Here is a 27,623-nt window from a genome sequence, read left to right on the forward strand (position 1 = left end):
TTAGGTCTCTCTCTTCTAAGTCCTTGTTGGTAAATTATATAATAATTGATCAACATATTGATTTATTCTGCCTTACAGAAACCTGGTTACAGCAGGGTGAATATGTTAGTTTAAATGAGTCAACACCCCTGAGTCACACTAACTGTCAGAATGCTCGTAGCACGGGCCGGGGCGGAGGATTAGCAGCAATCTTCCATTCCAGCTTATTAATTAATCAAAAACCCAGACAGAGCTTTAATTCATTTGAAAACTTGACTCTTAGTCTTGTCCATCCAAATTGGAAGTCCCAAAAACCAGTTTTATTTGTTATTATCTATCGTCCACCTGGTCGTTACTGTGAGTTTCTCTGTGAATTTTCAGACCTTTTGTCTGACTTAGTGCTTAGCTCAGATAAGATAATTATAGTGGGCGATTTTAACATCCACACAGATGCTGAGAATGACAGCCTCAACACTGCATTTAATCTATTATTAGACTCTATTGGCTTTGCTCAAAAAGTAAATGAGTCCACCCACCACTTTAATCATATCTTAGATCTTGTTCTGACTTATGGTATGGAAATAGAAGACTTAACAGTATTCCCTGAAAACTCCCTTCTGTCTGATCATTTCTTAATAACATTTACATTTACTCTGATGGACTACCCAGCAGTGGGGAATAAGTTTCATTACGCTAGAAGTCTTTCAGAAAGCGCTGTAACTAGGTTTAAGGATATGATTCCTTCTTTATGTTCTCTAATGCCATATACCTACACAGTGCAGAGTAGCTACCTAAACTCTGTAAGTGAGATAGAGTATCTCGTCAATAGTTTTACATCCTCATTGAAGACAACTTTGGATGCTGTAGCTCCTCTAAAAAAGAGAGCTTTAAATCAGAAGTGCCTAACTCCGTGGTATAACTCACAAACTCGTAGCTTAAAGCAGATAACCCGTAAGTTGGAGAGGAAATGGCGTCTCACTAATTTAGAAGATCTTCACTTAGCCTGGAAAAAGAGTCTGTTGCTCTATAAAAAAGCCCTCCGTAAAGCTAGGACATCTTTCTACTCATCACTAATTGAAGAAAATAAGAACAACCTCAGGTTTCTTTTCAGCACTGTAGCCAGGCTGACAAAGAGTCAGAGCTCTATTGAGCTGAGTATTCCATTAACTTTAACTAGTAATGACTTCATGACTTTCTTTGCTAACAAAATTTTAACTATTAGAGAAAAAATTACTCATAACCATCCCAAAGACGTATCGTTATCTTTGGCTGCTTTCAGTGATGCCGGTATTTGGTTAGACTCTTTCTCTCCGACTGTTCTGTCTGAGTTATTTTCATTAGTTACTTCATCCAAACCATCATGTTTATTAGACCCCATTCCTACCAGGCTGCTCAAGGAAGCCCTACCATTATTTAATGCTTTGATCTTAAATATGATCAATCTATCTTTGTTAGTTGGCTATGTACCACAGGCTTTTAAGGTGGCAGTAATTAAATCATTACTTAAAAAGCCATCACTTGACCCAGCTGTCTTAGCTAATTATAGGCCAATCTCCAACCTTCCTTTTCTCTCAAAAATTCTTGAAAGGGTAGTTGTAAAACAGCTAACTGATCATCTGCAGAGGAATGGTCTATTTGAAGAGTTTCAGTCAGGTTTTAGAATTCATCATAGTACAGAAACAGCATTAGTGAAGGTTACAAATGATCTTCTTATGGCCTCGGACAGTGGACTCATCTCTGTGCTTGTTCTGTTAGACCTCAGTGCTGCTTTTGATACTGTTGACCATAAAATTTTATTACAGAGATTAGAGCATGCCATAGGTATTAAAGGCACTGCGCTGCGGTGGTTTGAATCATATTTGTCTAATAGATTACAATTTGTTCATGTAAATGGGGAATCTTCTTCACAGACTAAAGTTAATTATGGAGTTCCACAAGGTTCTGTGCTAGGACCAATTTTATTCACTTTATACATGCTTCCCTTAGGCAGTATTACTAGACGGTATTGCTTAAATTTTCATTGTTACGCAGATGATACCCAGCTTTATCTATCCATGAAGCCAGAGGACACACACCAATTAGCTAAACTGCAGGATTGTTTTACAGACATAAAGACATGGATGAGCTCTAATTTCCTGCTTTTAAACTCAGATAAAACTGAAGTTATTGTACTTGGCCCCACAAATCTTAGAAACATGGTGTCTAACCAGATCCTTACTCTGGATGGCATTACCCTGACCTCTAGTAATACTGTGAGAAATCTTGGAGTCATTTTTGATCAGGATATGTCATTCAAAGCGCATATTAAACAAATATGTAGGACTGCTTTTTTGCATTTACGCAATATCTCTAAAATCAGAAAGGTCTTGTCTCAGAGTGATGCTGAAAAACTAATTCATGCATTTATTTCCTCTAGGCTGGACTATTGTAATTCATTATTATGAGGTTGTCCTAAAAGTTCCCTAAAAAGCCTTCAGTTAATTCAAAATGCTGCAGCTAGAGTACTGACAGGGACTAGAAGGAGAGAGCATATCTCACCCATATTGGCCTCTCTTCATTGGCTTCCTGTTAATTGTAGAATAGAATTTAAAATTCTTCTTCTTACTTATAAGGTTTTGAATAATCAGGTCCCATCTTATCTTAGGGACCTCGTAGTACCATATCACCCCAATAGAGCGCTTCGCTCTCAGACTGCAGGCTTACTTGTAGTTCCTAGGGTTTGTAAGAGTAGAATGGGAGGCAGAGCCTTCAGCTTTCAGGCTCCTCTCCTGTGGAACCAGCTCCCAATTCAGATCAGGGAGACAGACACCCTCTCTACTTTTAAGATTAGGCTTAAAACTTTCCTTTTTGCTAAAGCTTATAGTTAGGGCTGGATCAGGTGACCCTGAACCATCCCTTAGTTATGCTGCTATAGACGTAGACTGCTGGGGGGTTCCCATGATGCACTGTTTCTTTCTCTTTTTGCTCTGTATGCACCACTCTGCATTTAATCATTAGTGATCGATCTCTGCTCCCCTCCACAGCATGTCTTTTTCCTGGTTCTCTCCCTCAGCCCCAACCAGTCCCAGCAGAAGACTTCCCCTCCCTGAGCCTGGTTCTGCTGGAGGTTTCTTCCTGTTAAAAGGGAGTTTTTCCTTCCCACTGTAGCCAAGTGCTTGCTCACAGGGGGTCGTTTTGACCGTTGGGGTTTTACATAATTATTGTATGGCCTTGCCTTACAATATAAAGCGCCTTGGGGCAACTGTTTGTTGTGATTTGGCGCTATATAAAAAAATTGATTGATTGATTGATTGTCCTGTTTGTGCGGCGCGCTGCTCACAGCACTCACGGCCTGACACGTGTGTCCTTTCACGTGTGGCCTGCTGCATGTCCAAACGGACTGACAGCCCGTTTCTCCTCCCATCACAAAAGCGATATGTGTTTTTATGTATTTCCACACAAGCACGCACACACACACACACGCATATCTGTCATATCACAGGACGTGCTGCAGCTGTGATGTCCACAACCTGAGATGTCCCAACATCTGTGGGCAGTCAGCCACGCCCCCTGTTCTGTCAGCGCACAGACCAAGATGTCACTCTGTGATCAGATGAGAGATGCCTTGCCTGCGGGGGGCATGAACCTCACGTACAGATGTGTTGAGGGAGAGCCGACACTCTGGCACACCACATGTGCACTCGGCAACTTCACAGTCGTGGGGCACTTAGACAGATTTCACATCCAGCTCAACAGTGATCGTCTGCAGACTGTTTTTGTGATGATAGTATGAATGGCCACACATTTTCTAAGTGCCATGCGAGTGGTGTTAGATGTTCTGCGTGTCAGCAGGAATTTGGCCCACACCTGCCGCGAGAGGGTTTGATGTGCTCACACAGTGCACACTCTTGTCTTTCAGCCGCTGGTGTGCGCAAATAGTTGTAGCAACAGGTGTACGAGGTGTTGGAGGCAACTATGAATTTAGACATTTTGCACGATTCCTGCTTCATGCGCACTTTCTGCGCAAATCGACCAAGTTCACGACTCTGTTCATCTTAGGCTTGAGCCACTGCCCCTTAAGCACTGAAATTCCTGAAAATGTCAGAATCACTTTTTTATTTCCTTTTCCATACCATCCAAACATTTTCTGATTTGTGGTGGTATAAATCTGCTCCATTTCCTGTCTCTCTGTACTGCACGGTTTAAATAAAAACAGAAATAGGCTATATGCACATGTGGCCTGCAGACATACTACTGGAACTGTATGAGAGTGTCTGTCTGTGTTTATTCCTAATCACATAAAAGATTAACCAAAAAATTCTGTGCAAAAAGCTTTGACAGTTCTGAATATGCAAAAATAACCAAATCATGTTCTTACCACTGAATACATTCATTGGCTGTAATTCCATACAGATGCAAATTTTATGCAAATATGTCTTTACGAATCCATAATTTCTTCGAATGACTGGAATTTGAGCATTTGCGTGCTGAGTCATTGATGGTTACCTGAAGCTATTTTCTCACGCTGATTCACACAATGGATGAGCATGCAATTTGGGATCGATGAATTGATGCATCCAGTCTGAAAGCAACACTGCTTCAAACAGAAACATACACACTTTTTGTGTGGCTTCATAATTTCAATCTCATTGTCAGTTTTCAGAAGTTACAGGATCGTTTTGATAATGGTGAAAACATAGAAGTTAAAAGAATATATGTTACAAGCATAAGAACAGAATAAGTCAGAAAAACAACTGAATACATCATGTAAACCAACAAAATTTAGGCAAATCATATAATAGTTGTAAATTGTACAACGGATACATTTTAAGATTTTCGTTAAGAGATTCTGATGGACTTTTTACTTTCAATTAAATCCAGTCTTTCCACTTTCTACTTTGAAACTACTGGTGCGACTCCTTGGTACAACTAGAATTAAAGGAAATTTAACCCAGAGCTCTTCCCAGAAATTTAGAGCATGGTGGCGCTTGAGTGCAGGGTGGGGATGGGGGGTAGTCTTCATAGACAGAGGACACTAGGAAAAAAAAGAGATTTTGCTTGGTTGCCCGCAAATAAATAAAAAAGATTAAAAAAAAAAAAAAAAAAAAGAATAAATAAAATACTTCCATGCTAGAATCGGTCCTGCTTATTTATTGTTGTATTTGTATGATGTGTGCTTTTTTAATACTTTTGTGAATTTTTTTCCCACACTAATAAATTTATTTTGAGTTGTTTTCTCAACAAAAATGTCTTTATTCACGGTGAGCTTTTTTCTTCTGTTTGCTCGGTGTCCTCCCTCCCCACTGCGGTCGCTGAGCGCAGCAGCATCCTGGAAGTTCTGACGGTTCTCTGTTTCACAAAGGGTGGGTACAGTCAGAGATGGCACAAAAACAACAAAATAGTCCTCTGATCCACGGGCTTTGTTTACCACATGCGCGTCCTCATGATCCACATCATGAACAGTCAACTGCAGATGTTTATGAAGTTTTCTGCAGAAATGGTACTCTTATATCTGAGTGGGAGTGGGTATTTTTTTCTGCAGTGGTCATGAAATAGATGGGATCTGTGGACCTACAAACAACATTTAATTTATAATGTAGATGGCGTATTAGCAAGCAGACTAATGGACTAGTTAATGTGAGGCACAAAGAACTCGAGAGTAAACTGCTTCTTGTCACCACTGAACAGACAAAAATGTTAATGCTGAACTAAATGTGTGCATATTTGCCTCACTAAATATTTTTAAATTAATGACATGTTTGAAAACTATTATAGTTTGCCTGACCTTTATCCGCACTCCTCCTCCTTCAGTTATCCCTTAAACTGCAAGCAATTGGAGTGTTGAGTAGGATGAAGATTATTCATTGTCTTTATTCAAGAGCATATGAAGCTTATTCCTTCTTTTTGAAAAAAAAAAATCTTTTTGGTCTTTCACTTTGAGAACATGATTTTTTATTTTCTCTCTCTATGACCATCATAGCAAATGGCAAATGTCAGCTCTCCCTGATTTATATGTGATTAAAGCCATATGCACACATGCACACAGAGGCCACTTGGCTATTATGATATAGATCAGAGGTGGGCAACTTGTTCCAGAAAGGGCCAAGTGGGTGCAGGTTTTCTTTGCAGCCACTGACTCCACCAGGTGATTTCAATGATTAATATCACTTTGAGCAGATGGAATCGGTTAATCATTATTATTACTATCATCACTGTTATTATTTCCGGGGGGATGGCATCCACCTTAATGTTGCATTACCACGACCTTCTGCTCCAGAGTGTGGATCAGGCAGTACCTCATTCAGATCCATATACAAGAGCTGCTTGTCAAGCCTGTAGATGGTGCTATCTTGTGGCTGTAGATGACAATGCAATATATATATATATATAAAATCCCCTTTGAAATATAAGTCACAGGACCAGCCAAACAGCTCGAGCTAAAATAGTCCAGAGAATATGGTCTATTAAATGGAGGCAAGGGGAAATCTTTACGCTTTGCTATATGCAGTATGTATGTACATGTAGCATGGTTGCTAATAGTCTTGTGAATCAGTGTTTGTATTTTTGCTGCATTAAGAGGTGGGGTTTTTATTCAAGAAGAATTAAATTTGAAAACAGTGTAAGTATATTGACATTTCCTCTTACATGTTTTTTTTTCTCTATGGTATTTTCTTTCCTCTCTGTACTTATGAGTTGTGCTGATGGTAGGTGGTTGTGTGTTTTGCACAGTTTCTGTCTGCCTGGATATATTAAGTTAATGGAGAGCTTGTTATTGTTGGTCTAGAAAGTGTCCCTGGGGGAAGAGAGAAGATGCAACCACACAGTTGAGACCGCTCCATGCCCATTATGTGTGTTTGTGGGCATGTTGATGCCTCATGAAATAAATTCTGGTATGTTAGGCAACAGTTTTCAATCAAATTTATTCTGTCTCACAAAAACTGTCACTCTCACATGCATTTTTACATTTACATATGCACTTTTAGCATTACTTTAGGATTATTTTTGAGCTTTCCTGTTGCCATGATATGACAGTACAAACACGTGATTCAAAATTGAATAAATTTTTTTTTCCCCCTCAGAATTCTACTTGCACCACCCTGTAATGACAACATGAAAAAAACATTTTTATTATTATTTTTGTTTTTACAAAATTATTAAAAATAAAATAACTAAGAAATTACGTGTACATAAGTATTCACACCCTTTGCCCAATACTTTGTTGATGCACCTTTGGCAGCAATTAGAGCCTCAAGTCTTCTTGAATATGATGCCACAAGCTTGGTGCACCTATCTTTGGGCAGGTTTGCCAATTCCTCTTTGCAGCACCTCGCAAGCTCCATCAGGTTGGATGGGGAGCATCATTGCACAGCCATTTTCAGATCTCGCCAGAGATGTTCTTTTGGTTTCAGGTCTGGTCTCTGGCTGGTTCACTCAAGGACATTCACAGAGTTGTCCTGAAGCCTCCTTTGATATCTTGGCTGTGTGCTCCTGCTGAAAGAAGAACCATTGCCTCAATCTAAGGTCAAGAGCGCTCTGAAGCAGGTCCAGGATGTCTCTGTACATTTCTGCATTCATCTTTCCCTCAATCTTGACTAGTCTCCCAGTTCCTGCTGCTGAAAAACATCCCCACAGCATGATGCTGCCACCACCATGCTTCACTGTAGGGCTGGTGCCTGGTTTCCTCCAAACATCACACCTGGGATTCACGCCAAAGAGTTCAATCTTCGTTTCATCAGACCAGAGAATTTTCTTTCTCATGGTCTGAGAGTACTTCAGGTGCCTTTTCTCATTTTCTCTCCAGAGATGTTAATTTTGATTCAGGTCTGAGCTCTGGCTGGGCCACTCAAGGACATTCACAGATTTGTCCTCTTTCTGGCCACTCTACCATGCAGTTGTGATTGGTGGATTGCTGCAGAGATGGCTGTCCTTCTGGAAGGTTCTCTCTCAACAGAGGAATGCTTGAGCTCTGACAGAGTGACCATCGTATTCTAGGTCACCTCCCAGACTAAAGTCCCTCTCCCCCGATCAATCAGTTTAGACGGGCGGCCAGCTCTGGGAAGAGTCCTTCAAAGGGACCTTCAAAGTAGCAGAAAGGTTTCTGTACCCTTTCCCAGATTTGTGCCTCAAGACATTCTTGTCTTGGAGGTCTACAGACAATTCCTTAGACTTCATGCTTGGTTTGTGCTCTGACATGCACTGTCAACTGTGGGATCTTATATATCAGCAGGTGTGTGTCTTTCCAAATCATGTCCAATCAACTGAATTTACCCCAGGTGGACTCCAATTAAGCTGTAGAAATATCTCAAGCATGATCAGTGGAATCAGGGTGCACCTGAGCTCAATTTTGAACTCCATGGCAAAAGCTGTGAATACTTACGTATGTGTGATTTCTTACCTTTATTTTTAGTAAATTTGCAAAAATCTCATAAAAACTTTTTCACATTGTCATTATGGGGTATTGTATGTAGAATTTTTAGGAAAAAAATACATTTAATCCATTTTGGAATAAAGCTGTAACATAAAATGTGGAAAAAGTGAAGCCATGTGAATACTTTCCAGATGCCCTGTATCTGTTGGGCTCCATTGTTTATCTGTTGTGTATGGACAAAATAAATCAAAAGAGTTTTGAACTGGATGCAGTGATTTGATTTGGAGAAAAATCTGTCAAATGTCAGAGTCACAGGCTCAGGTCAAAATTTTGCCTTCATACGTATTTACAGAATGGGTATGGGGTAGTGACCAAGTGGCTAATTGTGCTTGTTTTGAGTGCGGAAGGTTCCTGGTTCAACACCACCCCTACCCAGCTGCATGTAATGTGGAGTTGTGTCAGGAAGGGCATCCGGTATGAAACTTGTAAAAGGTGTAAAACGCCTCTGATGTCCTGTGGCGATCTTTAGTGAAAGATGGGAGACTTACTTATGGACTTACCTATGTATGGAATGGGTATTCTGAAGACTTTGTCAAAGATAAATGGACTGCATTTATATAGGGCTTTTCCATCTGCATCAGATGCTCAAAGCACTTTACAATAATGCCTCACATTCACCCCGATGTGAGAGTAAGAGAGAGCAACTAGGGGATTAAGGACCTTGAAAATCCCTTAGTGATTTTCCGGTCAGGCTGGGATTTGAACCAAGGATCTTCTGGTCTCAAGCCCAATGCTTTAACCACTAGACCACCACCTCCCCTAAAGATCAGTCTATTGTTATTGCTGAACACTAACAGGAGGTCATACATTATGTTTTTGTTGGATTTTTGAAATTTCGTGACTTGGTAAACTCATTTAATATGGCTGGTTGAAGATACAACTGTTGTGATTATGAAACATCAGTATGGTGTTATGTGTCACCCTTCTTTTGGTTACATGGTGTTTGACCTTGGATGACCATAAAATGTTAAACTTGTCATAACTCCGTGTCTGCTTAGCTCAGTTTGGAGCCATTACAGTTTTGACATGGTTGGCTGCGTTGTGTGTTAGTCAAGAAATAACTAGCTCAGTGTTGGACAAAATTAGTTAAATGTCAAGACCACTCAGAGACACAAGACTCACTGAATCATAAAGCTTTATTCAATTTACGGCTGAGGCGATTAATCAAGTAACTCGAATAATTTGATTACAAAAAATGTTTAATGTTTAACGCAGTAGTACATACACCAGGCCTGTATGTGGTGCTGTAATGCTCCCACAAAAAAATGGAGAAGAAGACCATAGAGTATGTGCATAACTAATGTAAGAGCTAATCAATGTAGCAGGTGATGCTACAAGTTTACAAAGCCGTGTGCTAAGTAAAATAAAGCCTTTTTAGAGAAAGGGTCCGCGCTGATCATCTGAAATGCACTTATTGCACATTTAAAGTGAAGCAGTGTGTTTGTGTATTTTTTTTAAAAACACGGTTAGGTCCATTGGCTGCTCTCCACCTCTGCAGATGAAGTGAAAGGACACGCACTTTAAGTGAATTATGTTTCACTATTCAAATTTGGTAAGAGTTTTTATCAACAGGCTGTACAGTGCAGCTTTTGTGGAAACACTCCACAGCAGTTTTTCAAAGGCTTTGTTATTCACCAAGTATCCACAGAAAACAAGGAATTTGACTTTGGTTTGAGCTGCACTCTCTATGGCATGTATAAATATACACTAAACACTGAATAAATCACAGTAATAAAAAGTGCAAATGAAATATGCAATAAGAGAGAGAAAAAAGAATGTCCTGTTGGCAGACTGAAGATTTCACAGACCGTCTGGGCTTATGGTTCGGCAAAGCTCCAAAACTCTTAACAATGTGAAAAAATAAATAATTACTTGGGAAAACAGAAAGAGAGGGAACACCCTCAACTTAAAAATCTGCATGATGACACAGCGGCATTGTGCCATTGCTTAGGGAGAGCCCTGCCACTATTGATATTGTTTAAAAACACAAGAGTACTTTTTATCCGATTAATCGATAGAATACTCGATTCCAAAACTATTCGATAGCCGCAGCCCTAATTCAATTAGCATGAATCATCAAATATGTAAGGTGTGGGTTTGCAATCTCTTGAAGTGCCCATTAATAAGATGTTGACTGCTAAGCCACAGTAATAGAATATGAACACACAATATAAATGCCCTAAGGTGCTACACATGAGTAAGGTTTAAACCCCACCCACCCTTTGAGCAAGCACATTAGCAACGGCTTTTGGAGCAACGCCTTCAAGCAATTTTTTGTTTCATTATAGGAACAAACCTGAGGCAGACCAGACTCAGTGGGCTGGCCATCTGCTTTGGCCATACTAACAAGAACAAAAGAGTGAAATAAAACAAAAACACAACAAGGAATTGTTAGACATGCACAGACAAAAATGTTGCAGCTACTCAACCATATACAGAGTCTACTGGTCACAATGGCCAGTGACTCATTAGACGGACAAGTGGTTAAGAACAGAGTCCCAGTGAAATGGGCTGCAATTGGTGAGTCAGTGTTGGTAGCATTTTATCTTTTCCCCCCCTTTTCTATTTCATTTAGGTCTCATTGCATTAACGATGACTTTTGGTTTACTTTTGCATGTTTTTCATCTGGAAATGTTCTGTAGGTTGTGACGAAAGTGAGGAATTAAGATTGAGTTTACCTGAGGCTAGATGTGGCAGGTGATCTTTCCACTTTCTGTGTATACTGAGACCTGCTGTGTGTGAATCAGCACTGCAGGTGCGTATTAAATTAACTGCTGCGGGATATAGTGTGTGTGTGTGTGTGTGTAGGGAAGTGCATGCTAAGTGAAGTATCTGGTTCAATGTGGCGTGAAGGAGCAAGCTTCTAGCTCCCTGCCACTGCTGTGCCATATCCCCTGGAGTGTCTGTGTCTTGGTGTGTGTGACAGCTCTCCTGGCAGCGCCATACACAGCCTGCCTCACTCACCTTGAGAAGCAACTGAGCCTAACATCATGAGAAGAAACACTGCACGTTGCTGTGTGGGTCTCTACATTATTTTAACACATTTCAAATCCTCTGAAAAAGGTCAGATTTAAGTATGCCACAGTAAAAAATTTGCAGATCATCTTAAATTTTCAACATATTTAAAATGATTGAAAAGGATAAAGTACCATCTGGAGAGGCCAAGCAGGACAATATGCGTAGATACTGGTTATTTTACAAACTTCTTTTATGTATATTTATAAAAGTAAGTTCTTTTTGCTTCTTGGGTTGCCACAGCAGATCCAAAACGTCAAAACTTTCTGTACTTCAGTACTAAAGGATGAGGCTGTATTTTGCCACTGTATATAAAATTATGAAAACTTTTTTGTAATCCAAATACTTTTAATATTCACAAATTGGAGGAGAAGAAGAGTTGGCGTCACCAAAATAAATAAATAAGCTACATTAAGTTCTTAATTCAAATCTTTTTGCTGCAGCCAGTAGCATCCAGCTTACATATCTTTTTGTTTGTCCCCCCTTAAGGTTTAGGGGCATTTTTTTTGTTGTTGTTGTTAATGGGTGTATCTAGACTCTTGCACATGTATGTTGTACATGAATATACATTTAAATAATGCTTCATTGGTACATGGAATTAAATAATTATGTGTCTAAGGAATTGAAATTAAATTTAATTTAAAAAAATGCAGTACATGATATACTTCTTTTTATGATACCCCTAACCCTTCAGGACATATTTGTGCAGCAAAACTCCATGTTTTTGGATGCCATGCAAGGTATTGAGAATTGTTATACAAATAATGAATGTTTGAGTTCAGTGGCATGATATTTCATGAGGTGAAAGCTGGAACATACCATTCAGGGAGGCGAAGCAGAGTTGAATGGTTTGTTGCAGCTTTCATCTCATGAAATATTCTTTCCATTGAAAGAATGTAAAAACGTTCATTATTTGTTTTATATCATGGCTAAAATAGATCCTTGTCAATTAATGCTATATAATTTTTTTATATAACGGCTGAGTGGATCCTTGTCATTTGATTGGTGCTTTGTATGTCATGTGACATGGATTAATTTCTCCCATTTGTGTTGCATTGTATTTAGAGTGCAGTTTGGTTCCATTTTGAGTGCAAATTTGGTTTCATACATTTGGTACCATAACACACACACACACACATATAAAACAAATCCACTGCGCTGTCTGGAGGCTGTTGGCAGGAAGTTAGAATGAAAAAGCTGGACTAATTTCTGACATGATTTTTTTTTTCACTGCACTGACGATGCATGCAACTTTTTTTTTTTTTTTTTTTTGGGTAGTGCGCAGGGGTGGTGGCCAAGTGGTTAATGCGCTTGGTTTCAGTGCAGAAGGTTCCGGGTTCAAATCCCACCCCTGCCACATTTCTCCATGTAATGTGGAGTTGCTTTAGGAAGGGCATCTGGCGTAAAACCTGTGCCAATTCAACATGCAGATCCACCTTGGATTTGCTGTGGCGACCCCGAGTGCAAACAAGGGAGCAGCCGAAGGGACTTACTTTTTTTTTGGGTAGTACAGTGCCAAGTGCCGACCTGGCTGCTTGTGTGCGCGCGCGCCAACAATTCTACCGACACGACGATTTGATTGCGCTAACTGACGCTGCTAATTCTTGGAACACGCACAAAATCCACTATGCTGTAAGCCATCTGGAGGCATGAAGAATTGTTCAGATGAAAAGCTGACGTGATTTTTGGCTGGACTGAGGAACGACACAAAGTCTTGTTTTTTTTTTGTTTTTTTTGGTTTTACCCGTGTGCACAAGTGCCGACCCGGTTGCGCGCGCGCACGTGTGTGTGTGTGCGCGTGCCCGCGGTGGGGGGGGGGGCGAACTCCACCGAGACATTTTTTTTAAATCATTTAACCACATACAGCAACACATCCAGGTACAGGTGCTATCAAAACAAATAGAAAAAATTAAGCTATCAAATTTAAGTAAATTTACAATTTTTGATGATTTATTTAATTAATTTAAAGCCTGTTTTATGCAGCTTCATCTTTGGAACTCCGTCTCTGGATTATGCTTTATTCTGGACTAATTTGATCTTCAATAACCTTTTCTTTCTACATTCATCACCTCCAAATCAAAGGTAAGCTGCACGTTTTCCTCTTTTACCGACTTTGTGCTGTAAATGTGCGGACTTTTCTGATCCATTTATCAGCGTGCACACTGCAAGTACTATTATAATATGATGGCAGATGAAGGATTGAAGGCAGAAAACTGTCAAATCACAGCCTTTTGTGTCTGATTTAACAGTTGCACATCAGGCTGTGGGTCTTAGTCTGATCACGGTGTGAAAAAATAAACGGCTGGGCTTTTAATCACGGAAATGACTCCGGTCCCACAGGTGAGGTGTTTTTAATGGAAATACATTGCGATCGAATGGGACATTTTGTCCGATGTGATCGAAAATCCATTGTACAAAATCCGTTATATACGGTGTTTATTACATGGAAAACAATACAAAAACTTTGGGACTTTTTTTTATCTGGTGACTGTGAATATCTGGTTTATACGATGATGGTTTAGGTGAGTTTTACTGTACATGGGACTGAACAATAAATTTGCCTCTCAAAACCTTGGCGATGAAGTCAGCTTCTATCCCACACAGCTGACTTTATTTTCCCAAATTTTTAACAGCAAACACTGTTTTGAACCCAAAATGGCACCATGAGTCACGTGACCGATTTGTCATGTCACCACTCTCTCAATTTAGGCACACTAGCATAGACTAGCTTCTCCCCCAATTATACAAAAAAATATAACAAAACATTTAAACTAAGAAGTTGGGTTATTTGGTTTTGTTTTTTGTTTTTCTGTCATGGAATGGAGGGGGATCCATCTGTAGAGACCACAACCCTGTTTGTTCCAGGCTGTAAACATGTTTATTTCTGCTCTGAAGTTGGAAATTTTAACATGGGTTTCAGTGAGAATCTGCTCACTTTTGCAGCCTGCTTCAAGCAGCCAATCAAAGAACTGCAACTATTTCTTCCTCATTTGGGGTCATCAAAGCTAATTGCTTGGTCCAGACACACAGTGGTGTTTATGTGGTGAAAAATGTCAGGGGAAATGAGTGTCGTCATGCGTACTATAAACTTTCTTTCTTTCTTTTTTGGAGCAGTTCATGAAGTGTGATACTTTTCTGATTATTTGTTGATTACTCTGGAAACTCCAGCTGTTATCAGCACCTGGTTGCTGCTGGTAAAAGACTAACCAATGAATCACAGCAGACAGATTCTTCAAGTAAGAGGATGGGCTCAGAGAGTTTTATATCTATCCGTATTTCAACTTTATATCTCAGTTGCACCACAGTTGTGATACACCAGTGCCTTTTCCTCTCGGTGGAAGTGAAGACTTGTAAATTTGACCCTCTGTGCTCTGTGCTCTCTCTCTGTGTGTGTGTGTGTGTGTGTGTGTGCGTGCGTGCGCGAAATGGTGTGAAGGAGAGTTCTTCACTAAGAGTGTGACAGTTGGAGCTGAGCCAGGTTAGCAAAACTGGCTCGCTTAGGTTTTCAGGCATCTGATATTTAACTCAGACTCCAGAATCAAATGCTTGACTAACTCAGGCATTTGGAGTTCAAAAGGGTTTAATCTGGTCCCATGCAGGATTCAGTACACAAGAAGACAGTCAAAGATCAGCAACAGTAACAAATACATAAGGCAGGGCGTGGTCCAAACAACAGGCAGGTGGTCAAAAACACGGCAGGCAATCAGAACAAGGACTTGGACAAAAAATTGGAAGGAAGGCAGTTAGGCACAACGATCTGGCGTTGGAAGACTGAAACAACAGGAGTTAAATAGAGGGAGTGATTCCAGCAAATCAGACACAGCAGGTGTGGGAGACAACCAGGGGAAGGTCGTGGTAAACAAAGGGAACAGACGCACTCCAAACCAAAGCCCACACCAAAAGGCAAGAGAGTGCAGTCAAAGAGACACAAACCAAAAAGCAAAACCGCACAAACACTGAATATTAGATAAAATAAAACATACCAACAAGCAAAACCTCAATCATGACAAACAGAAGTATATTTGATCAACTATGAATCATGTTTAAATGAAATGCAAGAGCATGTGGTGGGCTGAAAATATGTGTGCTCGTCACTGTGTTCATCAGCTCCAGAAACCAACCATACAGATGCTTTTTGCCAGTAAATGAAATAATTGTAAATTTCGGGTCTATTGTAATCGAACAGATGTGTTATCAGTGGCATCACACAACAGACAGCTGGCAGTTTCATGAAGATTGTTACCTATGGCCATCCAAGTGTTGATTATAGAGACATGGACAGGGAAAGGAGTGCAGCAGTAAGAGTGGGATGTGACAGAGATAACAATGCTTTCAAAGCTTACCTTCAAAGAAAGTGTTTTGTTGTTTGGAGAAGAGATGTGCATTGGTACAGGGGAAGAGAAAAAGCAGCAGGTCTCCATGGAGATGGATGGAAATAGTATAAAGGAAAACTAGATGCAAAAGTGGTCAAGCCGGGAGGAGGTGCTGGTGTGGGCTGTATGGAGAACTGGCCCTGTATAGGTGTGGGAAAAAAATTAAGACAATTGCTAATACTGTGTTTTGTAGATTATTTGCAAATTACAGAATTTACTTGGATTTACCTTATAAAGTCATAATCTGACCCTTTGTGTGCTCCATATATATATATATATAGAGAGAGAGAGAGAGAGAGAGAGATGGATGGATGGATGGATGGATGGATGGACGGAAAAAGCCTAAAGTCTGTTGTGATATCAGTCCCCAAAAAATCCTGCTGTCTTCACAGATGATCCATCAGAAGCAGACCTTTGGTTACTCAACAGCTGCACTGTGAAAAACCCTGCGGAGGACCATTTCAGAAACTCAATCAAGTACTTAAACACACACACACAAATAATTTCTTTTTTTCTCTGATAATCTGTTGAAGATGATCCCATCTTTTATACTGTATATGAACAAAACAAGTAAACATGTTGTGAAGCAGTAAAAAAAAATCAGTCAGCTACAAAGATATTTTGGAGGATGAACCAACCTTTGTAATTTTGCAGCTGTACATTACTGCAGTGGACTTGAAATAAGGCAATCAGCACGTGTTTGTAGTGTTGACTTTCTGCTTTAATTTAGAGGAAAAATCAAAGATCTTGGATTAATTATTAAGTGACTGTAGTCTTTTATACAGTCCCTTAATTTTGACATGGCAGATACTACGACATAAATATAAGAATTATTGTTAATTTTCAGTGTAAATTCAGTCAACTACAAGTTAATCTTTCATTTGTCCAAAGAATCTTTTTGCGGAACCAAGTTAAGTTTTTATAAACCCTTTATATTTGCATTCATGGAGGTGTCCCTTGATTGTAGACTTTGACAGTGATATATTTATCTACTCCAGGGTATTCTTGATAAGGGGGGCCATAATAATCAAGGAAAGACCCTGCCATCATCTGCTTTAATTGTCTTCTGTGGTCTTCTAAGTGTTTTGGTGTTGCTTAGCTCATCAGTGCATTGGTTCTTTTTAAGAAAGTACCAAATTCTCAATTTGGCTACTGTTAACATTTATGCTATCTGTTTGATTGGTTGATCCTCATATTAAAACTTCTAGTGAACAGGTACCAAAGGCAAATCCAACATTTAGAATAAACCCCAGACATTTTGTCTGCTTAATTGCTCTGAAATGACCAGGGAACATGTCACACCTCGCCATGAAACTGCTTGTCAGTCAGTTGTCTAATTACTTAAAGCTTACATTACAATTTAACTTACATTATTTAATTGTAATGCATTATTTTTGTTCACACCTCAACCCTACTTGACATGCACATGTTGGTTGTTTCATTTCAAATCCATTGGAGTGATGTACAGATGCAAAATGTCAAAAATTGTCACTGTTGAATTATGTACAGTGAGGAAAATAACTATTTGAACACCCTGCGATTTTGCAAGTTCTCCCACTTAGAAATCATGGAGGGGTCTGAAATTTTGATCTTAGGTGCATGTCCACTGTGAGAGACATAATCTAAAAAAAAAAAAAATCCGGAAATCACAATGTATGATTTTTTTTAATAATTTATTTGTATGTTACTGCTGCAAATAAGTATTTCAACACCTGTGAAAATCAATGTTAATATTTGGTACAGTAGCCTTTGTTTGCAATTACAGAGCTCAAACGTTTCCTGTAGTTTTTCACCAGGTTTGCACACACTGCAGCAGGGATTTTGGTCCACTCCTCCATATAGATCTTCTCCAAATCTTTCAGGTTTGGAGTTTCAGCTCCCTTCAAAAATTTTCTATTGAGTTCAGGTCTGGAGACTGGCCAGGCCACTCCAGGACCTTGAAATGCTTCTTACGGAGCCCCTCCTTAGTTGCCCTGGCTGTGTGTTTGGGGTCATTGTCATACTGGAAGACCCAGCCATGACCCATCTTTAGTGCTCTTACTGAAGGAAGGAGGTTGTTCCCCAAAATCTCGCAATACATGACCCCATCCATCCTCCCTTCAATACGGTGCAGTCATTCTGTCCCCTTTGCAGAAGAACACCCCCAGAGTATGAAGTTTCCACCCCCATGCTTTACGGTTAGGATGGTTTTCTTGGGGTTGTTCTCATCCTCTAAACATGGTAAGTTGAGTTGATTCCAAAAAGCTCTATTCTGGTCTCATCTGACCACATGACCTTCTCCCATGCCTCCTCTGGATCATCCAGATGGTCACTGGTGAACTTCAAACAGGCTTGGACATGTGCTGGCTTGAGCAGGGGGGACCTTGCTGCCCTGCAGGATTTTAAACCATGACAGCATCATGTGTTACTAATGTAATCTTTGTGACTGTGGTCCCAGCTGTCTTCAGGTCATTGACCAGGTCCTCCTGTGTAGTTCTGAGCTTTCTCAGAATCATCCTTACCCCACAAAGTGAGATCTTGCATGGAATCCCAGACTGAGGGAGATTGACAGTCATCTTGTGTTCCTTCCACTTTCTAATAAATAATCATAACAGTTGTTGTCTTCTACCAAGCTGCTTGCCTGTTGTCCTGTAGTCCATCACAGCCTTGTGCAAGTTTACAGTTTTGTCCCTGGTGTCCTTAGACAGCTCTTTGGTCTTGCCTATGGTGGACAGGTTGGAGTGTGATTGATTGAGTGTGTGAACAGGTGTCTTTTATACAGGTATCAAGTTCAAACAGGTGCAATTAATACAGGTAAAGAGTGCAGAATAAGAGGGCTTCTTAAAGAAAAACTAACAGGTCTTTGTGAGCCAGAATTCTTGCTGGTTGGTAGGTGTTCAAATACTTATTTGCAGCAGTAACATACAAATAAATTATTAAAGAATCATACATGTGATTTCTGGATTTTCTTTTTTTAGATTATGTCTCTCACAGTGGACATGCACCTAAGACGAAAATTTCAGACCCCTCCATGATTTCTAAGTGGGAGAACTTGCAAAATTGCAGGGTGTTCAAATACTTATTTTCCTCACTGTATGTGCTCAAGAGTTGTTTTTGCCTGTTTTTAAAACATTAGTAGTCGTTCACCAAAGCAACTTTTCTTAGGCATCAATGTTAATTTGCTGAATCAGGTTTGTATTGATGTAGAGTTACTTATGGATGTCAATGTGTTTCTTTAATGAGCAGCCTTTTCCACAGTAATAAGCAGGTTTTCTACTAAATGTTTTAAAGGTCACTTTCACTGTCAGAAAACAAGTGCAGTTTGTGTGTTGTGATCTGACCTTGCTTTAAATTATGTAAGTACAGTGTTCCCTCGTTTATCGCAGGAGTTGCGTTCTAAAAATAACCCGCAATAGGCAAAATCCGCAAAGTAGTCAGCGTTAGTTTTTACAATATTATAGATGTTTTAAGCCTGTAAAACCCCTCACTACACACTTTATACACTTTTCTCATACAGGCATTAACATTTTCTCACCTTTCTCTCCTGTGTAAACACTCTCTTTTTTCTTCTGGGCGAGAAGATTATAAACAGACACACACAGAACACAATGCGCTTGCTCTCCTTTCGATCACTGCCTCTGGGGTTATGGATGCGGGACCCGCGAAGAATCCAAGCCGGAGCGCTGCAGCTGCGGTTACCGAGACCATGCAGTGGCGCTACGGATTTTTCTGCAAGAAGTCTATCCTTGCAGGCTACTGGAGCGCTCCGCATCAAAACAGCGAGCGTAGTCTCTGGACCTGTTGCCAGAGTTGGCCACCCCTCCGCACAGCAGAGAGGAGGGCAGTGTGAGTGGCCTGCTGTGGCGTTTACCGAGCCCTCAGACTCAGTAAGTGCATCTGAAGCAGTGAGAGCAATCGCGGTGATGCCGACCGGTGCCGCGACCGGCCCGCCTGATAAGGACGCAGAGAACACAATGTGCTCTGATTTTTTAGTGCAACTTGCACTAAAAAATCTGCGAAACTGCGAGGCCGCAAAAGGTGAACCACGTTATAGCGAGGGACCACTGTATTATTTCACTGCTGGATTATGGTTTGTGAACTGCTAATTATGCTGGTCCGAACTGGGTTGCTCAGAATAAAGACACAGGGTCAATTTACCAGTTCCTCGTGTTAATATGAGTGTTCAGTTGTAATTGTTGTTTATTTTGTCTAATTAGGAGTTAATGTGACACCATGAGTGAAAAGGTTGCAGGACCTTTCACCCTCTTCAGTGAACCTGAATTAATGCAAATTGCTACAGTAGGTTTGTTCTTGCTACCTGTAAACACATTATATTGAGTAAAATAATAAAAATAAATAAAACCCCTATAAAAATATATTTTAGCCCCAAATACCAGGTCTGTTAGTATTGGGACAATGACAGCTTTTGGAATTTTGCTTCTATATACCAGCACCGTGAAGAAATCAATCATCTTTTGCTTTTAGTGCTGACTTTTAGCTTTAATTCAAGAGGTTTTAACAAAAATAACAGATTGTCAACCTTTTGTCCTTTGTGTTACCAGTTATGCAGCTTCATGTTGTAGACCAGATGAAAATTTTCTTAAAAAGATGTTAAATTTCAGCTACCGTTCACCAGAATGTACATGTGAGGCTCAAGCTTGGATCTGATTTGTTTGCTGGTTTGAAAATCTGTCTTTGTACTTCTCCACCATGATGTAGTTTCTCCAGTCACAGCCAGCGAAGCCCTTCTCTCCTTCAGTACGTTCTCTGTGTCTTTGTGGCTTCCTTCAGTAATGTACTTCATGCACGGTTGCTCAGTTTTTGAGAACTCCCTACTTCAGACAGGTTTATCATACTGTTGTCTGAAGAACACTGGTTTTAATCTTGATAATTTATATATAGAATAATCTCTATATTTTGGAAGGTGATAGCGATAGCATGGAGGTTCTAGCAGCGGGGATTGTGACCTGAGGATTCTCAGTTTGGTTCTGCATCAGACAGGAAAAACACTAAGATGTTCTTGAGCAAGGTCCGTAATCCCTAAATATCTTCCTGGCAGAATCCTGATGTTGGTGTCAGATTGTGGGTGAATGTAGGGCATCAGTGTAAAGTGCTTTCAGCACCTTCATCATATGGAAAAGCACTGTATATATGTATCTATATCTATCTATATAATCTATCTGAATAAATAAAAAATTGTCAAAATGTATTGTATTTAGTTGCGTCACAAAGGGTATCCGGCGTAAAACTTGTGCCAAGTTACCGGTGCGGATCTGGTTGTATCCACTGTGCCGACCCCGAACGGAAAAAACGGGAGCAGCCGACAATAACAACAACTTGTGGGCTCAGAAAAATGACGGACTCTGTGTGTAAATAACTGTAAATTCCAAGTGGTTTTAATGTAGTGTCTTTGAGTTAAAGCTAAATGTTTACACTACAAGCGGATCTCGTTTTCACGTCAATTGTGTGTGTGTGTGGGGGGGGGTGTACAGAGGCAAAAGGAGACATGAATTAAGAAGCAAACTCCTCACTTTCCAAATACTATGGACCTGCTTGTAAGTGTGCGAGGTTGTATGTTGCCCCTCATCAGTTTCTACCCACACGGTTCCACTGGTTTGTCCCTGGACGCACACACAGTTGAACATGTTTGCATTAACAGAGAAATTAATCTTGAAGGTGTTTTGCATTTTGATTAGTTTCTTCCCTTCAGGGTTACACACACACACACACACACACACACACACACACACACACACACACACACACACACACACACACCAGGTGGGTGGGTCCCATTTACAACAGGTTTGACTTTTCAACTACAGCTTCAAATCACAACTCTAGATCTTCATGGACTTTGAACAAAGATAATTTTTTTGTAAAATATGTTTGACAATTGAAATTAACCACATTGATTAGCTAAAGTACACTCAACAAAAATATAAACGCAACACTTTTGGTTTTGCTCCCATTTTGTATGAGATGAACTCAAAGATCTAAAACTTTTTCCACATACACAATATCACCATTTCCCTCAAATATTGTTCACAAACCAGTCTAAATCTGTGATAGTGAGCACTTCTCCTTTGCTGAGATAATCCATCCCACCTCACAGGTGTGCCATATCAAGATGCTGATTAGACACCATGATTAGTGCACAGGTGTGCCTTAGACTGTCCACAATAAAAGGCCACTCTGAAAGGTGCAGTTTTGTTTTATTGGGGGGGGATACCAGTCAGTATCTGGTGTGACCACCATTTGCCTCATGCAGTGCAACACATCTCCTTCGCATAGAGTTGATCAGGTTGTCAATTGTGGCCTGTGGAATGTTGGTCCACTCTTCTTCAATGACTGTGCGAAGTTGCTGGATATTGGCAGGAACTGGTACACGCTGTCATATACGCCGGTCCAGAGCATCCCAAACATGCTCAATGGGTGACATGTCTGGTGAGTATGTGGGCCATGCAAGAACTGGGACATTTTCAGCTTCCAAGAATTGTGTACAGATCCTTGCAACATGGGGCCGTGCATTATCCTGCTGCAACATGAGGTGATGTTCTTGGATGTATGGCACAACAATGGGCCTCAGGATCTCGTCACGGTATCTCTGTGCATTCAAAATGCCATCAATAAAATGCACTTGTGTTCTTCATCCATAACAGATGCCTGCCCATACCATAACCCCACCGCCACCATGGGCCACTTGATCCACAACATTGACATCAGAAAACCGCTCACCCACACGACGCCACACACGCTGTCTGCCATCTGCCCTGAACAGTGTGAACCAGGATCATCCATGAAGAGAACACCTCTCCAACATGCCAAACGCCAGCGAATGTGAGTATTTGCCCACTCAAGTCGGTTACGACGACGAACTGGAGTCAGGTCGAGACCCCGATGAGTACGACGAGCATGCAGATGAGCTTCCCTGAGATGGTTTCTGACAGTGTGTGCAGAAATTCTTTGGTTATGCAAACCGATTGTTTCAGCAGCTGTCCGAGTGGCTGGTCTCAGACGATCTTGGAGGTGAACATGCTGGATGTGGAGGTCCTGGGCTGGTGTGGTTACATGTGGTCTGCGATTGTAAGGCTGGTTGGATGTACTGCCAAATTCTCTGAAACGCCTTTGGAGACGTCTTATGGTAGAGAAATTGTTGTGTGGGCCGCTGAAGAGGAGGTACTGCTGGCCCACTACCACCAGAGGGCGCCCTGCTTGGAGTGCGGGCTCCAAGCACGAGAGGGCGCCAGACCCAGAGGAAGTGACAGCTGTCACTCATTACTCCAGCTGTCACTCATCTACACCACCATATAAGCCGGACTGCAACTCCACCTCCCCGCCGAGAAATCGACTACCAGTACTAAGGTGATTTCTCTGCTGAATTTAAACTGTGACTTACGTCTGATCTGTTTGCAGCCGTTGTCCTGTGGTGCCCTTTCAACTGGGTTGGCGGTCAGTGAGAGAAGCGACGTCTTCGCCTCTCACTCCATCCAGATAAGTGGTTCCAGGAGCTGCTAGTGTGTTCCTAGGTTGGAGGTGGAGGTGCTTCCTCCCAACTGTGTTTGGACTGTTAATTACTGAGTGTGCGGACTCACACTCACACATCATCTTTCTGTTTTCTGCCAGCAGTATCAGGGTCGACAGCCGAAGACAGAGGCCACCTGGGGACTCGGGACTTGGCGGCTCCGGTGTTCTTCAGGCCGTTGGTGGTGGAGGCCGTGTGGGACGCGGCTTCTCTCTCGTCGGGCGTCTTCTATCTTCGAGCCTGCCCACACGTCACCTGGTGTTTATTGACTGTGAATATTAAGACACGTTTCGTTGTGTAATATCACAACATTAAATTGTTACCTTTTGGCTTACTCATTGTCCGTTCATTTGCGCCCCCTGTTGTGGGTCCGTGCTACGACACCTTCCCAACAGAAATGAACATTCAATACACGAGCAACAGCTCTGGTTGACATTCCTGCTGTCAGCATGCCAATTGCATGCTCCCTCAAATCTTGCGACATCTGTGGCATTGTGCTGTGTGATAAAACTGCACCTTTCAGAGTGGCCTTTTATTGTGGGCAGTCTAAGGCACACCTGTGCACTAATCATGGTGTCTAATCAGCATCTTGATATGGCACACCTGTGAGGTGGGATGGATTATCTCAGCAAAGGAGAAGTGCTCACCGTTACAGATTTAGACTGGTTTGTGAACAATATTTGAAGGAAATGGTTATATTGTGTATGTGGAAAAAGTTTTAGATCTTTGAGTTCATCTCATACAAAATGGGAGCAAAACCAAAAGTGTTGCGTTTAGAATTTTGTTGAGTGTATATCCAAAGCATGTAGTTCTACAAAAAGCCCTGTGAGTAATTCTCAGGATAGATGTTTTGAGAAATGTACCATTTCAGTTCAACTAGTCAACATTGTAAAAAAATTGCTTTAAGAGTGAAGACTTGCTTTTGGCCTGCTTGATCAATGCAGTCAGTCTTACGTTCTCTCCTTCTCTCCCACTCTTTGTCCTTTGTGTTTCATGCCAATTTGTATGGGGAAACATAATTTCCATTGATTGTGCAAAACAACACACTTTAAAACTTTGAAAATGCCGTCCTGGTTAATGCCTTAGTTATTTGCTAAAATCCCCCAGCTGTAATGCTAATGCAATTACCGCTCTATTCACTGAGAAGGACACAGAATCGGAAAGAGGAAAGGAAAAAAACGTTTTTTTTTTTCCTTCACTTTCTCATTACTTGCTGTTTGTATTGTACAGACTCAAAAGGAGAGGTACACATTCTGACAATCAGCACGGCCACTCGGAGTATTTTCTCATATGAACCCGCTCTATCACACGTGACACACAACAGATTGTCCATGTGAGATGAGTACTCGCCTACTGGAAGTACTCTGTTTGGATTAGGTGCCAAATATGCAGGAGGGAGGACATGACACAGAAGTAGACTGCAGAAGTCACTCTTGCCATTTCTTGAATTTGTCTGATTTTTGTATCTGCTGTTTCTGACAGAAGATCCCAGATCTCTTCTAAATCCCTTTTTGAATTTTAGTTATCTTACAAAAACTGGGCAAACTTCCTCTTTTTATAATAATGTATTGTGTGAGTTGGCAATTTGGCATGAAAACTTTGAGTTCCTGAACATTTTGTGTAGTCTGTAGTTTCAGTGTACCATAGTGTTTGTTGCTGTGAGGACGGGGCTTTTTAAATATTGCAAATAAACATTGTTCCATGACAGACATGTGGGACAATATGTGTCAGCAGCACAGACACCAGAACGAACAGTCACTGTCCTTGTAAATGAGTTGAGAGGGTTTTTACTGAAGCATGGGGACCTTTAGCACTCTGTCATTGTTTATATAGAGACAGAGGAAAAGACAGTTTATTACTTCTGGTGAGCTGGGTCTGTTTTGGGCATGCGTGCCAAGTATGTTGGCATGAGACTTGTATTTTCCTGCATCTGTGAACTGTCATATTCATGTGTCAGGAGTTTGCTGAACAGAGGTGGCTGCCTGACTGTATGTCTTTGGTACTGGGCCTCTTTGGAGGATTCTTGGGTGCAACTGGAGTGTCAAATGAATTATTATTCAAGGAGGCTCAGCTGAGGGATACTGTTTGCATTGCGAGGGAACGGTAGCTCTGACATTATCGTCATGTGGCTCATTTCTCTGGGCATGATCCAGCTAGCAGCTGCCTCAGTGCTGATGTCTTCAGCAACTGAAATAGGCAAAGATGTTTGACAGATACAGTTGTATGTAAAAGTTTGGGCACCCCTGATCATTTCCATGATTTTCCTTTAGAAATCATTGGTTGTTTGGATCAGCAATTTTAGTTGAATATATCATATAGCAGACAAACACAGTGATATTTGAGAAGTGAAATGAAGTTTATAGGATTTACAGAAAATGTGCAATAATTATTTAAACAAAATTAGGCAGGTGCATAAATTTGGGCACCCCAACAGAAAAAATACATCGGTATTTAGTAGATCCTTCTTTTGCAGAAATAACAGCCTCTAAATGCTTCCTATGGCTTCCAGTGAGAGTCTGGATTCTGGTTGAAGGTATTTTGGACCATTCTTATTTACAAAACATCTCAGGTTTGTTGGTTTCTGAGCATGGACAGCCTGCTTAAAATCACACCACAGATTTTCAATAATATTTAGGTCTGGGGACTGAGATGGCCATTCCAGAACGTTGTACTTGTTCCTCTGCATGAATGCCTTAATAGATTTTGAGCAGTGTTTAGGGTCATTGTCTTGTTGAAAGATCCAACCCCGGCGCAACTTCAACTTTGTCACTGATTCATGAACATTGTTCTCAAGAATCTGCTGATATTGACTGGAATCCATGTGACTCACAACTTTTAACAACATTCCCAGTACCTGCACTGGCCACACAGCCACACAGCAACCACCTCCAAATTTTTACTGTAGGTAGCAAGTGTTTTTCTTGGAATGCTGTGTTCTTTTTCAGCCATGTATACTGCCCCTTGTTATGTCCAAATTACTCAATTTTAGTTTCATCAGTCCACAGCACCTTATTCCAAAATGAAGCTGACTTGTCCAAATGTGCTTTAGCATAACTCAAGCGACTCTGTTTGTGGTGTGTACGCAGAAAAGGCTTCCTCTGCATTACAGCATCTCTTTATGCAAAGTGTGCTGTATAGTTGAACGATGCACAGAGACACCATCTGCACTGTACTGCAACATTATGGGCAGAAATTCATAAAGGTATGCTGAATAAAATAGTATTTCAATGTGCAGTGATGATTTTTTTTATTGTATTTTTTGTGATGGGATTTGTTAAATTGGTGGTTTACTCTGTTGAGTCTTTTAACAGAACTTCAATGTGTTGCATAAATAAAACAACATCTCAATGCATAAAATCTAACGAGTATGTACATTTTGGTGTGTAGCTGCGGTAATCTTCCACACCTCAGAAATACCAAATTCAAATTCCATAGCATAATTCCGTGTTAGAGACGTCTGAAATCAATGAGTGCAGAATGCATTACCCAAGCTGTTGCTAACAGCATGTAATTAAAATACTGTGTGTCTGTGTGCACTGAGTTTCTCCACTTGGCTGTCTCTGGTAATTTGTATAATCAAGGGAATGTATGCTTAACGAATTAGAACCTAAGTTGTAGTTCTGTGCTTCTGTTTTCAAAATAGGTCAATTCCCACACTATATCTACATTCATTTTAATATAGTTTTAATATTCATGATCCAACCATAAGAAAGAAAAAGTCATTAATGTTAATTGAAAAGGGACACAAAACACACAGATTGAACTCTCGGAGTAAGTCCAATCTGTATGTGCTCTGTTTACCCTGTGGATTTTTACTAAATGTGTAGGCTGGCTGTTGAATATGTATTACAGCCCCTGGCTGCAGAATAGCACAGTTTTGACTTTGCGTTGGCTGAACTTGCTTTACAAATGTAGTGCCAGTGATTGCAGACCAGCATTTTAAATTTTTTTTATTTGGACAGAGGGTACAGTCTGACATAATTCATTCCAAAATAAAATGCCATAATGCAATTGTTGCATCCCTCGTTGTGAATATTCATTATAACACTTTGATGCACCTGCTTGTTAGTAAGAGTTCCGCTTGCATGTTAGAACTGCTTCTGCTGTGGTTTTACATCACATACATATAATGTGCAATAAGAGACTGTTTTTTTTTTCTAATTAAAAATCAGCATTTAAAGCTACAGTTTGTAGGATTTAGTGTCACCTAGTGGTGTGGGTGCAGTTTGCATTATGCCATAACTTGTAACTTTAGTAAGTTCAATGTAAGTACATAATAGACTCGTAAATACATTAAAAATACATGGATGACAAAAGAAAGTGAAAACATGTCCATTGTTGCCCA

At 40.6% G+C, this 27,623-nt stretch overlaps 1 protein-coding gene across 1 annotated transcript in view; it reads left to right on the plus strand.

The window, feature by feature from the left end:
* The window catches only part of cdkal1 (CDK5 regulatory subunit associated protein 1-like 1), a 564,681-nt gene that overhangs the window by 95,875 nt on the left and 441,183 nt on the right, over positions 1-27,623 (plus strand). Inside the window, exon 4 of the mRNA XM_034175248.1 lies at positions 16,167-16,251. Coding sequence (XP_034031139.1) covers positions 16,167-16,251 — 85 coding nt within the window. The remainder of the gene's footprint in view (positions 1-16,166; positions 16,252-27,623) is intronic.

Source organism: Thalassophryne amazonica, chromosome 7 (genome assembly GCF_902500255.1).
Source record: "Thalassophryne amazonica chromosome 7, fThaAma1.1, whole genome shotgun sequence".
Taxonomy (NCBI): domain Eukaryota; kingdom Metazoa; phylum Chordata; class Actinopteri; order Batrachoidiformes; family Batrachoididae; genus Thalassophryne; species Thalassophryne amazonica.